Raw genomic sequence first — 15516 nt, forward strand, 5'->3', positions numbered from 1 at the left:
GTCACTCAAGCTTCCTTTGTTGCGTTTTTTATTCATTTGGCTAAGAATTATTTAAGAAGTACTCCATCTCCAACGATAATTGGACGATAACAACACTTTGATTTATGTAGCACCTTTAAGGTAGAACGGTACTTCAAAGAGGCACTAACAGACCACAATGAATGTTGGGCCAAAGAAGGAGATATTTTTGAGGGGTGACGAAAAATTTGATCAGAAGAAAAGTTTTAATGAGGATCTTAGAGGAGGGGAGGGAGGTGGTGAGATGCAGGGCTTTTTTGGGAAGGAATTCCAAAGCAAGGGGCCTCGACAGTTGAAAGAACAGCTGCTAATGGGGGTGGGGGCTTGGTGATGGAATGCACAAGAGGCCAGAGTCAGAGGATCACAGTTGTCGGGCTTGAGGAGGTGTTAGAGTTAGGGAGGGTGAGGCCATGAAGCGATTTAAACACAAAGTTGAGAATTTTTAATTGGAGTCGCGGGGTGACCAGGAGCCAGTATAGGTCATCGGGTGAGGGATAAACAGGACATGGTGTGGGATTGGTTATGCGCAGCACAGTTTTGGATAAGCTGCATTTTATGAAGGATGGGACGCCAACCAGGAGAGCATTGAAATGGTGAAGCCTGGAGGTGACAAAAGCATGGATAGAGATTTTATCAGTAAATGGACTGCGGTAGGGACGGAGTTGGGTAATGTTATGGAAATGGAAGTAGGTGGTCTTGGCGACGGAGAGGATATGAGTTCGGAAACTCCGCTTTGAATCGAATAGGGCGTTGAAGTTGCCAACGGTCTGGTTCAACCAGCGGCAGTGGTTGAGGAGGGGGGTGCAATCAGTGGAAAGAATTTGGAGCTTGTTGAGGAGCTGAAGATGATGACTTCAGTCGTCTCAATATTTAACTGCAGAAAATTGTGTTTCACCCAATACTGGATGTTGGACTAGCAGTCTGACAGCACAAAGGCAGTAGAGGAGTCAAGAGAGGTCGTAGGGTGATAGAGTATATCTCCATGAGATACTCGCGGCGGGGGAGTGGGGTGGTAGTTGAGAACGAGGTTTTTGAAGGAGAGGTGGAACAAGGTGAGATGCTTGAAGGAGAAGGTACCAGAGGAGTTGGGGGAAGAGACCAAGTTGTGATTTGGTTTTGAAGACCATACTGCCACAGTGGTTGTTTGGGTGGGATAGATGACAGAAAATGTAGTCTGATGGGGAAGCTTCAGTGAAGGACAAGATGTCGCCACCTGGGAGCCAAGATTCGGTCAAAGCCAATATGTCAATGCAGTTGTCCACAATAAGGTCATGGATGGCAAAGGCCATGTTTGTGGGGAATGGGAATTCTGGAGGGAGATGCAAGAGTGATGTTAAATGTACATCTGGCAGAGTCTGAAGGGACAGTGGTGAGGAAGTGAGTGGATTGGGAAGACGATTGGCAAGATTAGTCCCCAGTGGGAATGCTAGGCAGGAAGGTTGGCGAGAGGAGGACGGGGCAGTTGGGGTCAAAGCTTGTGAGGAGGCAATGACTGGGGCCTCAATGGACCCTTCGGCGAATGTTGAAGCTCAGAGGGTTGCTGTGGACCTGGGATGGCGGCTGGAGAGTAAGAAGGCAGACGAGTCGTGATAGGTTGGGATAATGATTGGGCGAGGGGCAACGTACTTGAGGGGGGAGAAATAAAAAGTGGCATCACTGGGTGATGGGAAGGGGTGGAGACACCGAACAAGGTCCTTTGAGAGGCGGCCAAGAGGGGAAAAAAAAGCAAGGTAAAAGTAGTAGGCTTGGGTCTGGAGCAATAGCCAAAAATGTGCATGTAAATGGACACTGGGAACTCGGGTTACACAGGCATAATAAAGTCGAGGAGAGTTGTCTTTGCTGTAAACAGAGAACGGAGGTGAGGACATGAAAGTGTCCAAAGTTTAATTTCGAGGTCTTGTGGGTCTCGAGGTGAATTCAGCTTGTCTGTCAGGAAAAGACCCTCAGATCCATCCAGCCTGTCCCACACAATTGTGATATCTTGTGTCTCATGATATACACACTCCACACCACCCAAAACCATATGATCTCCTAGGAGAGGTGAAAAACCAGCATAAAACCCAGATCAATTTGAGGGAAAAAAAATCCATGCTTCACTAAAGTGTCAATTCGCCTATCTTGATAACTAAGATGCTTTAAATTGGGAATTAGTCAAGTGGCCCTCTGCACCCTTTCCAAGGCCACCACGAGAGGAGACCAAAACGACACAGTATTCTAATTGAGGCCTCACCAAGGTCTTGTACAAGGTCAAAATAGTACGTATTGTTTTGTAGTCAATTGTCCTGCAAATGCCACCCTGACACCCTATTTGTTCTAGCTATCGCTTCACGGCATTTTTCATGAACCTTTAGAGATCTGTGCACTAGAATGCCCAGATCATCTTTCTCCACTTGCTTTAATGCTTTTCCCTGAAGGGTGTATGTTTATTCAGCATACTGATGAATCGATGTCCAGGTTTGGAGATTGTCACAAAGAGGGAGTGAATCCAGGAGCTGATCAAGTGGCAGAGTATTATTGGGCAGACTGCAGGAGGTTGTCCAGTCTAAGATGTAACATACGTGTATCTGTACTTGCTCTTATTGATACTTGCAGTTTGTAGCTAGGACTAAGTCTCTGTTCGACTCGCTCTGTATTTACAATGCTGACTCTGTGCTTTTGCTAATTGCACTGAAAGTACCTAGCCAAATACAAAATGGGTCCCAGCCACTGCATAGCAAGTGCAATTAGGAAGCACTAAGAGTCAGAGCAGAGCAATTCCCTGCTACAGCATCTGGAGCGTCGAAAAGAATGAGAGAATCTCTGTGGCTTTTATGGCCCTGGAATCACTGAGCACTTGGGATCCTGCATGTAAATGATAGGATTTTGAAATACATGCTCCCAGACAATGGCAAGCACGGCTTTTGCCAAAACAGTGTGATTCCAGCAACAAATCACGATGTTGGCTATTTTTCCTAATCCAAGCAATGATTGTTAGAAGCTGGTGAAAATAAGTTCCAGTGCTGTTATTCATTCCTCCACACTCACTCTCCCCTATTCCTACCGTCACCGTCTTTCCCCGCCGCCGCCCCTCCCAAAAAATACTGCCAGCCCCATAGTTCAACAGAGGGTGTGGGTCATTCTTTGTGAGGTTTTTGTGAAGCTGTACTACAAGGGCTAAAGGTAACTGATAAAGAATGTATGGCCACCCTCCAGGATGTTGGCAGAAATGTTCAATGAGTTACTGAGTGATCCAGTATCTACTTCTTGCCACTAGAGAGCTCTGTTTGCACAATTCATAGTCTTTAAGAGATGGAAATAAGATACTGCATTTAACAAGATCATCAACTTGGCAAAATATTTCTTGCCATTTGGGCCCTAAACCAACATTTCTAAATCTAACTTTTTAGTAAATCTCTGGATTTTTTGTTGAGTAATGTAGAAGATCAGCTAAAACCCATCATCCAGCGCCCTGCAAAGTTTGAAGAGTACTGGAGATCACAAGATAAATTAAGTAGTGATGGTTGGGTTGCTGCTAAGCTTTTTGATTTTGAAACCCTGTCGGAGGAAGCAAGACAGACAGGTAAATGATTCTATAGTTTTGAGGTACTAAAAGTTTGCACAATAAGCTATGCACACATGCTTCTTGTATATTTAGGACATATTTCCATCTGTGTGGAATTCAGTTGCTGAAAAACATAAGTAGAAAAATGTGCAGTGAGTTATCATAGACAAGCTGTGAACAGACAAAAATACTGAAAACTAGAGATTATGCTGGGATGCTACTGTTGATTCCTTTCTGATTTCTTCCCTTATGAATTACTCCAGGTCGGATATAGTCTGGGACAGATACTGGGTAACCCACTTTTCATGAGCTTATAATAAAATAAAATAGTTTGCTTCCAGTATTGGGCAGTCGTCCCCGCTCGTATCACTGGCTCTTCTCAGATGACTTAAGCCAGCAATGTAAAAATTGCTTTGATGGTCACTCAGCTGGCATGAACACTCAGCTGGCCTTTTTGGAACAAGTTTACTGCTCCAATAATTTGCTCAAACACTGAGAAAGTTCCAAAGAAGTGAGAATTATTGCACAGCAAGAGTCAGGAGAATGTTGGCCATTGAGATTGGCAGGTGCAATTTCTCTTTACTGCTTTTGCCTTCAATTTCGGTGCTGCTGAAACTGAAGGCAGGTGTCAAATCTTGGCTGCCTCCAGAGCCAGTGTTCTAATAAATGGGACCTTCATGGCCTGGTTTCTCTATCAAATTCACTCCATTTATACTTTGAGGCAGATTTCGCAACTCCATGCATAAATGTCACATGACTCCAGCATTTTGCTTGCAGATCTTTACTGATAATTGGGGGATATGTCCTTACAGTCCAGCAATATCAAAATTATATTGCTGATTCGCACAGCTTAGTCCAGCTGTGCGCCAGAATAAAATGGTAACCTGACAGAAAGTGGTGGCACGGTTTACTTTTCCCCAGCTGCAGTTTGTTTCTGGATGTAGGAATCCAAACCACTTGGTGTCGTGGTTTCCGTTTGTGGATGCATTTGTGCTACCTGATTTACATTGCAGTCCTACTGGATGATGGCGTTGAAATTAAAAGCTGTTCGATGTGCTCAAAGCGCAGATAGTCAATACAAGTGTGGGAAATAATATTTCTGTACTTGTGTAATCTTATCAATTGTATTGACCAGAATCATTGAATTAAAATAGGCATTTGATGTTTAATTTCTGTGAACTTAAATTTTAGGCTTTATTTTCACAGGATTAGTTTTTAATGTTTAACTATTCGGACAGCACATATTGCCTATAATGGGTACACGCTCCGTGCTCCTTTTTGAAGTTTGCTTGTAAAAGCGCTCTGGACATTACTGAACCCATGGGGTTGGGTGATGGAGTGTGCCTGATTCATTGTATAAATACTATATTGAGCCACATATGGGTTGTTCCTATGTATATTCATAATGCTTCCCCTTAGTCTGGAAGAAAAATGGTTCAACTCCAAACCTGCAGTTTTAATTGTGCTACGATATGCAAAGCATCTCTAAATAGTTTGTTTCCAACTGTATTCATGATTGCAGTTAACTAGGCATCCTTCCTGGTGGCACAGCCAAATTAGTGTTGCATTGATAAATTAGCCTCTTAACAGTTAATGTTAAATGACAGACAACATGTTTGTGTTGCATGGCACCTTTTGATTCTATGCAATTAATATCCAGTCCCATGTTAAATTCTGTCATCTAGCCCTATTGGGACAATTTGTGTATGTCAGCTGGGTGGTGTCTTTTGTTTCAGTATTACAAACAGGACATTGCTGTGGCTGCCACCGTTACTCTAATGTGCTGTCTTTCAGTATCCGTTCAGCTGGAAATGTTAAAGTAACCCTTTGCATTCACTGTGGTGTTGCTCGACATATCGTACACAGGAGTTTCATCTACATTGTCCATTCCGTCTAATGAATGATGCTGTTTATACAGTCTGATTTCAAGCTGGTATTCTACCAGCTTTTTCATCTAATCATCTGGCAGGTACTAGTTAATTGTTGTACAATGTTACAATGGAAAACTGATGAGCATATGAAACAATACGCCTATCCTTCTTCACTCGCGTCAAACTCATCATTGGGGACATTTTTGTTTACTGCACTTTGCCTTACCGTGGCCTAATTATCCCGCCCCTCCCGCCCCCCCCCCCCCCGTGTTTCTTCCACAAACTGTTTTACGCTCGTACTCGTTTTTCAGATGGTGCCTTCTAAAATGCTTTCTGTTGCAAATATATGGCAGCAGTTTGTTTTTCTGTTTCTGGGAACAACATAGACTTGTCCAGGTTTCAATTCTCAAAAGGCTGAACAACTGCTTGATTTTTCTGCGTTGGCGAAGCTTGCAGTGTATTGCAGTCTTTTTCAGACATATTAGCTAACGTGTTCAGCTGCTTCATCAACAAAGTTACTCAATGCAATAATGCTGACATGATGTTCAACATTACACCATGGTAAGTTGGACAGGCCAGTTAAGGTGTTTGAAATTGAATCTCTTCATAAGTTGAACCTCTCAACTTAACCGATTTTGGAAAAATTATTATAATATAGTGCAGTGTATAATTGGTCATTATGGTATTTTTTGCTCTGTAACTGTTTACATCCCTGGATATATGCAGGTTTGTTAATTAGCAAACAGGTGCAGGTGTTGGGAGGGAGGATCTAATTGTCAATATGGCTTAATTATAAATAGCTTTCCTTTTGGAGACTGAGTCTTAACGGTTCAAAATTACAGGGTGGTAAAATGTTCGTCTTTGCAACTATAATTTGCTGTCATCCAGTGATGTTAACTGCTGCCTCGGTTTTGAGCTATGCACTAGATGGAACATAATTTAATTTTTAAATTATCACAATAAGTTTAATTGCTTAACCAGTCATGTTAAATTTGTGCACCTAAAATTTATATTGTTACTGAAAATAAACAGTTTAAATTGTTCTATCATTTAAACTGAAACCTGGCCAAAAATTCAGATGGTTTCAGCACATTATTTTCAACTGACTGTAAAGTAATTAAACTTGCTTAATTCTAGTATTCTCAATATAATTGTCAGTTCTGTTTTTTATATTGGGAAAGTACACTCCTTTCCCCAGAGACGGGAAGGAAAGCTAGATACCCTTTGTATGATTCCTGGTGGCTAGTAACGGACACTTATGAGCAAATTGTTTACCTCTTTCAGTTAGTGTGTAACAGAGTATGCAGAAATGGAGATACTTGTAGGAGGGAGAAAGGAAGCCGGTTTGGAGCAGTGGATAGAACTGCAACATGTCTATTCCTGAACTGTTGAAGCTGTAAATCGTGTACCCTGTGAAATTTTTTTTTGTGTGAGGGGTAATGGAATTTACTTAGTTGGATGATGAGGTGACCAGCTAGCCAGGGTGCTATTGCTTGGCAGAATTGCTCCGAATAACTTATTTCTCTGGAGAGACTTGGTTCTGCTGTTGGGAAGTCTCAAAAGCACTTGTTATGTATACTATTTTTGATAACTCTTGCTCTTCAGTAGTGCTATGAGGTACTCCCAGCGAAAGGGTATTTGTGTTTCATCCTGTTTATCTATAAGTGTTAACTTTCTCCTTTTTAATTTTGATCAGATTTCAAAAGAAAGCTCCATACTATCATGTCATATGTTAAATTCCTTTTGCAACTGAGCACACTGTGTACAAAATGTCTTGATCTGTTTTACTTGAGCAATGTTATGCATTTGTTGGGAGGAGGGGGGGGGTGCGGGGAGATGAAGAGGATGAGAACAGAAAATGGCAAATGGTCATAAATGCTAAATACCTGAAAGGTATTTTAAGATTTTGGGTGGCTTTTTATTTGTTTTAGTGAATGTTTTTTGTTTTCATAGAATAGAAAGGTTACAGCATGGAAGGAGGCCATTCGGCCCATCGAGTCCGTGCCGGCTCTTTGCAAGAGCAATCCAGTTAGTCCCACTCCCCCACCCTATCCCTGCAACGCTGCCAATCTTGTCCTTTCAAGTACTTATCCGGTTCCCTTTTGAAAGCCACGATTGATTCTGCCTCCACCACCCCCCCGATCCATTCCAGATCATAACCACTCGCTGTGCAAAAAAGTTTGTCCTCATGTCACCTTTGGTTCTCTTGCCAATCACCTTTAATCTCTGCCCTCTGGTTCTTGACTCATCCGCCAATGGGAATAGTTTCCCTCTATCTATTCTGTCCAGGCCCTTCATGATTTTAAATACCTCTATCAAATCTCCTCTCAATCTTCGCTGTTCCAAGGAGAACAACCCCAGCTTCTCCAGTCTAGCCACGTGACTGAAGTCCCTCATTCCTGGAATCATTCTAGTAAATCCTTTCTGCACCCTCTCAGGCCTTGACATCTTTCCTAAAGTGTGGTGTCCAGAACTGGACACAATACTCAAGTTGTGGTCGAACCAGTGTTTTATGAAGGTTCATCATGACTTACTTGCTTTTGTACTCTATGCCTCTATTTATAAAGCCCAGGATCCCGTATGCTTTTTAAAAAAATATCTGATTATCCAAAACATGATACAAAAAAAGGAACACAGCAAAAACAGCCCTAGTTACATGTGAACTGCACAACGTTGTCTATGCAATATGATACAAACAATGCCACATCTAGTACATAGGAGAGACAGGGAACAGTCTAAGGATGAGGCTCACTGGGCACCTCAGTACTATTACAATGAAGGATGTATACAAACCTACCACCTGACATTTCATGGAGCATGGTCTTGAGACCCTGGAGATCATCGTATTGGAGACCAACATGAACTGGACAACCTCACAAAGGAAAAGGAGATATAAGCACTGCCCCAGTCAAGAGCAGTCCAGGCTCCACCACTCTATCCAGCCCTTTAATTATTTGATGCACCTCAAGTTTACACTGCTCTAAAGAAATCAAGGGATACAATTCCAACACCAATAATAAAACACTCAATATACAAGCAAACAACCACTATTTGGGGCCAAAATTTAGTAAAATCCAGGAACAAGCCCAGTGCCCTAACCTCCGTTAGGGATCAAAGGACCACCGATTAAGCAACTACCAAGAAAAGATCAGCAAGAAAAATAAGACCGGTGGTAAGGTAAAGCGTAGGCCAACCAAAAGTGGCAGGTATAAGTGACAACAAGCTCCAGGGCTGAGTGAGAATACGAACACAAGAGGGTGTAACTGCCCTCCTGCCCGCAATACCTTGACCCTAACCCTCATACCCTAACCCTAATGCTGTACAACTCTAACTCACCCTAACCCCAAGCCTAATGCAATTACCCTAACCCTACCCCTCATCCTGACTCTAACGCAATGCAGTGTAGCACTAAGCCTAACCCCAATGCAGTGTTACCCTAACTCCAAACCCTAACCCGTAACAATAATCCTTACCCTAAACCCGACCCTAACACCAATGCAGTGTCCCTAACCCCTAATCCCAAAAACCTAACACACGAACCCTAAGCCTAATGCCCTCACCCTTGACCAGACTTTAACCCCCTAACTCTGATCCACACCCTTGAACACTAACCCTAACCGTAACCCTAATCCTAATCCACTAACCCTAATCTCCTAACCCGAAGACAGTACAACCCTAATCCCTAATGCAATGTAGTGCAACCCTAACCCTTAAATCAGTCGTGTTACCCTAATGCAATGCAGCGTACCCTCCCACCCCAACCCTTAACTCCAATTCTTAACACAATGCAGTAACCCTAACCTCCACCCCCTAACCCCAATCCTAATGTCGTAAGCCTAACCCTAACGCAGTGTCAATTATTTCATCCATTACTGACGTTGGGTGATGGGCCTGTAGTTGTTTGGGTCAGACTCATTGCATTCTTAAATATAAGCATCATCTATGCATGCTTCTAGTCCTGTAAAACCTTCCAGAGCCCAAAGATTCCTGCAGGTATCCAGTACCCTTGGATACACATCACCTGACTCAGATTTTAGTTTCTAGTCACTAACTTACTACCATATTGACTTCTAACTTTTCTAGGATATTGGGCGCATTACAAAAATGAGTAGCAAGCAGTTACCCACTTTGGTGAATACGTCTAGAAGCTGCTCATTTAGTATTTTGAGCTTTCTTCAGTTTGACTTTTGAAGCTCTTACTTCCTCTCCAACAATTCAGCTACACCAGACGAGTCAACAGTTAATGTTAAGTTTTTAATTTGTTTTTTTTTTAGCAAATTTGAGCCAATTGAGATGCTTTGTGCCCTACAGATATATTGCATATGGCAGAAACAAAACTTTCTATTATTGACCGATTGTATGGAACTTTAATAGAATCTGTTCCATGAGGCTTTACTCTTCAATGCCAGAATAGCTGAATGTTGTAATAACATTTCCAGCGCTCTAGGTTTAGGTGTCCAAATATGTTTTGGAAATGGTTCCACTTCAATAGGAAGGAGATTGGTGGAATTATTTGTTGCTCAATGTCTTTAATCAATCCATCCCACATCAAGAGTTAATACCAGCTTGTCCCAGTGATAGCACAATCACTTCAGAGTTGGAAGGTTATGCATTCAAATATCATTTCAGGACCTCAGCACATAAGGGTGCTGCATTTTTGAGGTGCCATCTTGAAACAATATTTTAATAACTTTTTAACACTTTCCATTGAACACTTCCTAAAGTAATGTGATATGCTTTGATTAATTTTGAATGTGAAGCATTTGTATAAGCATTGCTCTTTCTAATTTGGTATAAAAATTGCAGTATTGAAGTGCATCTGCTTTTTCTGTTCCTGTGAATTTATATCTGCTACTTGCTAGAAATCTGCTGAATTGTACAGGCATTTTTCCCAGCTGCTGATTTCAGGATCAGTTAAATGTAAGTTTTTTTTTGTTGGGCCATACAGCTCCAAATAGCTGCAAATACTGATAACTTCAGCCATATCCATGTGTCCCTGCCACTTTACTTGAGGTGTAAATATATTTTGGGGGTGGGGGGGTGGAGAAATGGAAGAACATATCGTAGCCAGCATTGCAATTTATTTACACCACCTTCTAACGGACAATGCTCACAATAGGATAGTGCAATTTTTTGTGGAAAGTTATGGAGTGTATTAATTTTGATTCTTGGTATGTAATTGAAATTAAACCTATCTTTAAAACTGCAAATTTTTATTTTTGTATTTTTCTTGGGGTGGTGTGTCAAACTGGGATTGAGCCTATGTACAGCGGCAACCTAAATGCAAGTCATTATAGTACCTCTGGAATTGGTGTCAAACCGTTGCAGATTTTGTTTTAGAACCAAAACTTAATCAAAATTGAATGCATTCTCGGTTCAGATTTTTTGGAAAACTTCTCTGCAACTCATAAGTACACAAACTCATTTTTTTCAAGAAAATTCATGCATAAAACTGTAGACTGCACAGTAAAATGTCTAAGAAAAAAATTGCAAATATATAGTGCCTTTCATGTCATGAAGATGTCCATAGCCCTTTCACAGCCATTGAATTACTTTTCAAATGTCATTACTGTTGTAATGTAGGCAAACGTGGCAGTCAATTTTTGCACAGTAAGTACCCACGAACAGTAATGAGATGGATGACCAGTTAATCTGCTTTTGGTGATGCTGGTTCAGAGATAAATGTTGGCCAAGACTCTGGGAGAGCTTAAAATAGTGCCATAGGATCTTTGATATCCACCTGAACAGCTTGATTTGAAGTCTCATCCAAAAGATGGCACCTCAAAAATGCAGCACCCTTATGTGCTGAGGTCCTGAAATGATATTTGAATGCATAACCTTCCAACTCTGAAGTGATTGTGCTATCACTGAGACAAGCTGGTATTAACTCTTGATGTGGGATGGATTGATTAAGACATTGAGCAACAAATAATTCCACCAATCTCCTTCCTATTTTTGTGAACTATCAAAATTGTCACTTTGCTGTAAATCTATATCAGCTTTCCTTTTCTTCCCCATTAGGTCTGTAAGGGATTTTGTCTGTCTTATGTCTTAGTTGCTGTGCAAGCTATGATCTAGTTCAGTGGAATAATTTGAGAGGGGGAGGCAGATTTGGGAATTGGAATCAGAGAGAATTTAGGCTCACAGTTTTAATAAATGTTACAATTTTTTTTAAAAACTCATTAAATTTAACAGATGCTTCTGCACAAACTTAAAATTTTCCTCTGTTTTGAAAGCTGCCTCCTTACCTCCAAAACATGCACTTTTCCCCTATCTCAGCTCTTGTTGCATGTTCTGGTTAATGCATAATGTACTTGTTTGTGTCTGCAGTATTCCCTTCACTATCCAGCGTTTATGTGAGCTGCTTACAGATCCTAAGAAGAATTACACTGGGACAGACAAATTTCTCAGGGGAGTTGAAAAGGTAACCAAGAATCTAGAAACTGCTATTCACCTTTATTACTAACCACTTAGTCCACTGTCTCCCCTTTTTAACACTAAACTTTGGTTGTACCCATTCAAGTTTTGTCAAGTTTTCAAAAGATTTGAGGGTGGTAATCAGTGAAATTACATCCATGAGGCTCCAAATAAGAGGGTTGTTTCTTCTACCACTTTGTTCTTACCCCAACTATCTTCAGAAACCAAAAAAACCATTTCATACATATGTTGATACTTTAGGAGTTTATGCCTTTATTTTAATTCGATTGACTTTGTTGAGTAAGGTAGCTTGATGTAATTGCTGAGAGACTTTTTTTTTGTTTTCTTATGGTTGTAGTAACTCCAAATGCTGACGCTTGGATTTTAGCTCTGCTGAGTGTATATGAGGGATTTATCACTTAATCTAATCAGTAAAAAGATTTAAATCAAATACCCCACCGATTGTTTTTGAAAGAAATATGGCCTTTTGCCCTAAAAAAAAAGAGCTACCTGCAATGTGAAAAAGTTAATAAAACTAGACTATCATTGTGATTTTACAAAAAATCTTATCAGAAGTTGTCTTTTGCCAGAGATGAATGTTTTTGAAACTCTGGGAACATAAGACCAGGAGTAGGTCATTCAACCCCTCAAGCCTGCTCTGCCATGCTGATCTGTACCTCAACTCCATTTACCTGTCTTCACTCCATTTCCCTTGATACCCTTACTGAACAAAAATCTATCTTCGTCTTGAAAATTTTCATTGACCCTGCATCCAGAGCCTTTTGGAGGAAGAGTGTGCCAGATTTCCACTCCCCTTTGCGTGACAGTGATTCCTAATCTCACTCCTGAATGGCCTAGCTCTAATTTTAAGATGATGCCCCCTTGTTTTGGATTCCCCCACCAGAGGAAATAATTTCTCTATCTACACTACCGCATTGCTTTATCATTTTAAACACCTTGATTAGATCATCCCTCAACCATCTAAACTCAAGGGAATACAAGCCATGTTTATGCAACCTGTCCTTATAATTTAACCCTTTAACTCTGGTATCATTCTGGTGAATCTGTGAAGTACCCTCCCCCACCAAGGCCAACGTATCATTCCGGAGGTGCGGTACGGTGCCTGAAACTGAATGCTGTACACCAGATGGGGGCTAACCAAGACCCTGTACAACTGAAGCATCACTTCCTCACTTCTTTGAATATGTACCTGTGCATTCACTTTTAGTGATTTGTGTACATGGTCACCCAAATCCCTTTGCTCCTCAACAGTTCCTAGTCTCTTCCCGATTTGCCTTCCTTGGGTCCAAAGGGGATGACCACACACTTCCCCACGTTGAACTCCATCTGCCACAGTTTTGCCCACGCATTTAATTTGTCTATGTCCCTTTGTCAAGTCCTGCTCCCATCCACACAATTTACTATGCCTCCTAACTTGATGTAATTTGCAAACTTGGATATGCAACTCTCTCGTCATTAATATATATGGTGAAAAGCTAAGACCCCAGTACAGATTCCTGAGGAAAACCCTTTATTTTTACATTCCCTTCATCTTTACTCTCTGTCTCTACCTCCCAACGAATTATCGACCCATGTTACAAGGTTACTTCCAATGCCTTGAGCTTTCACTTATGCTAATAATCTCTCGTGTGGAACCTTATCAAATGCCTTCTGGAAATCTATATAGACAACATCTATAGACAATCCCCTATCCACCATGATAGTGATCTCCTCAAAAAAATTCAACTGGATTAGTCAGATTACCTCCTGTATCATATTGTCAAATGGCAATTTTGATTTTTCTTCCCCTGTTATTTTCCCTGATACTCCTGTTTAACCGACAGAATGTGATCATGACCTATTGCCTCTTCCTTGCTGTTTTTGAAATAGTCATGAGGCGCACCAGAACAAAGCAAGTTATCTTGCTATTGGCTGATTTTCTATCTGGGGAGACATTTGTCATCTCACAGAGCTCTTGATCTCAACTGGAATATCTGGGAAAGACAGGAGTTCACTAAATCTTTAAGACTATTAATGTCTGAAATCCAGTAAGCATAAAACATGCTTCTTTGAACATATTACTATGTAGCTGAAATGTTAATGAAATACATGAAGTTTTATCATAGTAAGATTTTGGGTGTAGAAATTTCTTGTCTTTAATCTTGTGTACTTTTTGTAAATTTACAGAATGTAATGGTTGTCAGCTGTGTGTATCCCTCTACAGAGTAAGTAAAACTTAAAATATTTTATGGTACAAACCTTTCATTCCAAGAATTTGATAATACTTCAAGGATTTAAAATCTCCCTGATAATTTCTTTAGGAAGTACAACTTTGGCTCGAATAGTTTGAATCGAGTGAATGGCATCATGCTATCAGGAAGCCATACTGGCTATACAGACAGGTGAGCCACAGTGTTTGTTTTTTTTGTGATATTGTCAATTGTTTGTAAAAGATTACCTTTTTATTCCCTTAGCTTAAAAAATAGGTGATCCAGGCTGTAGCCTTTTGAAAACAACCAATGCTGTTCTATGATGCTTTTCCTTAAAGGCATACTTACAAGGCTACCAGGGTGAAAAGTGATGACTTTGTCCCAAATGTGGCAGATAAAGTGTTGATAGGTAGCTGTAGGCTGTAGCTCCAAATCATTGCAAGTCTTTGTCTACTACTACTCACCCTGTAAATTGAACCTGTAGAACTACACTTTCTATTTCTGTTTCTTGAATATTCAGAGTGAGTGCTTTGGAAATAGTTGTCACATTTTATATCTTGCCGCTGTTACGTTAACAACTCTTAGATTTCGGCTTTTTCTGTTTAACTGTTGAGGGGTTTTGTGAAGAATGCCTTCCTGGTTGTCTAATTACAGTTAGACTCTTGAGGACACTCAAACATTCAGTTGTTCCTGAACAGGCAATTGTTGTCGACTTAATTCATACTTGTGGGCCCTTCCTGTGCACCTTCTCTGTGCTTGTTTCCAAGAGGAAAATAGAAACCTCAAAGGGAGGACAGGAAATGTGAACATATTAAAAACAACAATAAAGGTGAGACATCATATAATTTTCAGTGAAAATAGTGAAATGCAAGTATGGAACAGAAATGGGAAAGTGTAATTTAAGTGGTGGTTTTAAGCGTCAAACATTGTCATTTGCACCTGAAAATCTGATCATTTCTCATGATGTCAGTGATAACTTCGATATTGTGCAGGGTGTTGGTGGCATGCCATAGGTGAAACCTTGAAGTAAACTTCACATTGTTCTTCTGGTTGAGCCTGAAAATAAGCTGCATATGTTTACTTGTGCCCTCAGTTAAAACTTGCGTAGTTTAATTTCCTTTGAACCACTGGATTTAGTTTTATTTACATAGTGAGGGATTTGTTTGTGCTACATGAAATTCCAGGTGTTTCTCCATTGAGCAAAAATCAAAATAAGGGGCCCTCTGGTGGTAACAAATAAATGGGAGATCTGATTTCACTTCAGCTCAGGATGGTGTATGAAAAAGATGGTTGGGTGGATTTTTTTTTAAAATTAGTAGATAAGCATAAATAACTGGATTCAAGCTTATTTTTAGCATTTTACCAAATGTGGAGCATTATTTAGTTTTGCAGACAAATATGGTTGGTGAAATATTCAATGGGCTTGAAAATTCAGAATATACACTAACATTTACTGTGC

At 40.6% G+C, this 15516-nt stretch overlaps 1 protein-coding gene across 2 annotated transcripts in view; it reads left to right on the plus strand.

Annotated features, from left to right (window-relative positions):
- The window catches only part of ppp4r2b (protein phosphatase 4, regulatory subunit 2b), a 64416-nt gene that overhangs the window by 42528 nt on the left and 6372 nt on the right, over positions 1 to 15516 (plus strand). For both annotated transcript variants that reach the window (XM_067998909.1, XM_067998910.1), the window contains 3 exons: positions 11761 to 11854; positions 14035 to 14072; positions 14169 to 14249. In XM_067998909.1, coding sequence (XP_067855010.1) covers positions 11761 to 11854; positions 14035 to 14072; positions 14169 to 14249 — 213 coding nt within the window. The remainder of the gene's footprint in view (positions 1 to 11760; positions 11855 to 14034; positions 14073 to 14168; positions 14250 to 15516) is intronic.

This window comes from Heptranchias perlo, chromosome 17 (genome assembly GCF_035084215.1).
Source record: "Heptranchias perlo isolate sHepPer1 chromosome 17, sHepPer1.hap1, whole genome shotgun sequence".
Classification (NCBI taxonomy): domain Eukaryota; kingdom Metazoa; phylum Chordata; class Chondrichthyes; order Hexanchiformes; family Hexanchidae; genus Heptranchias; species Heptranchias perlo.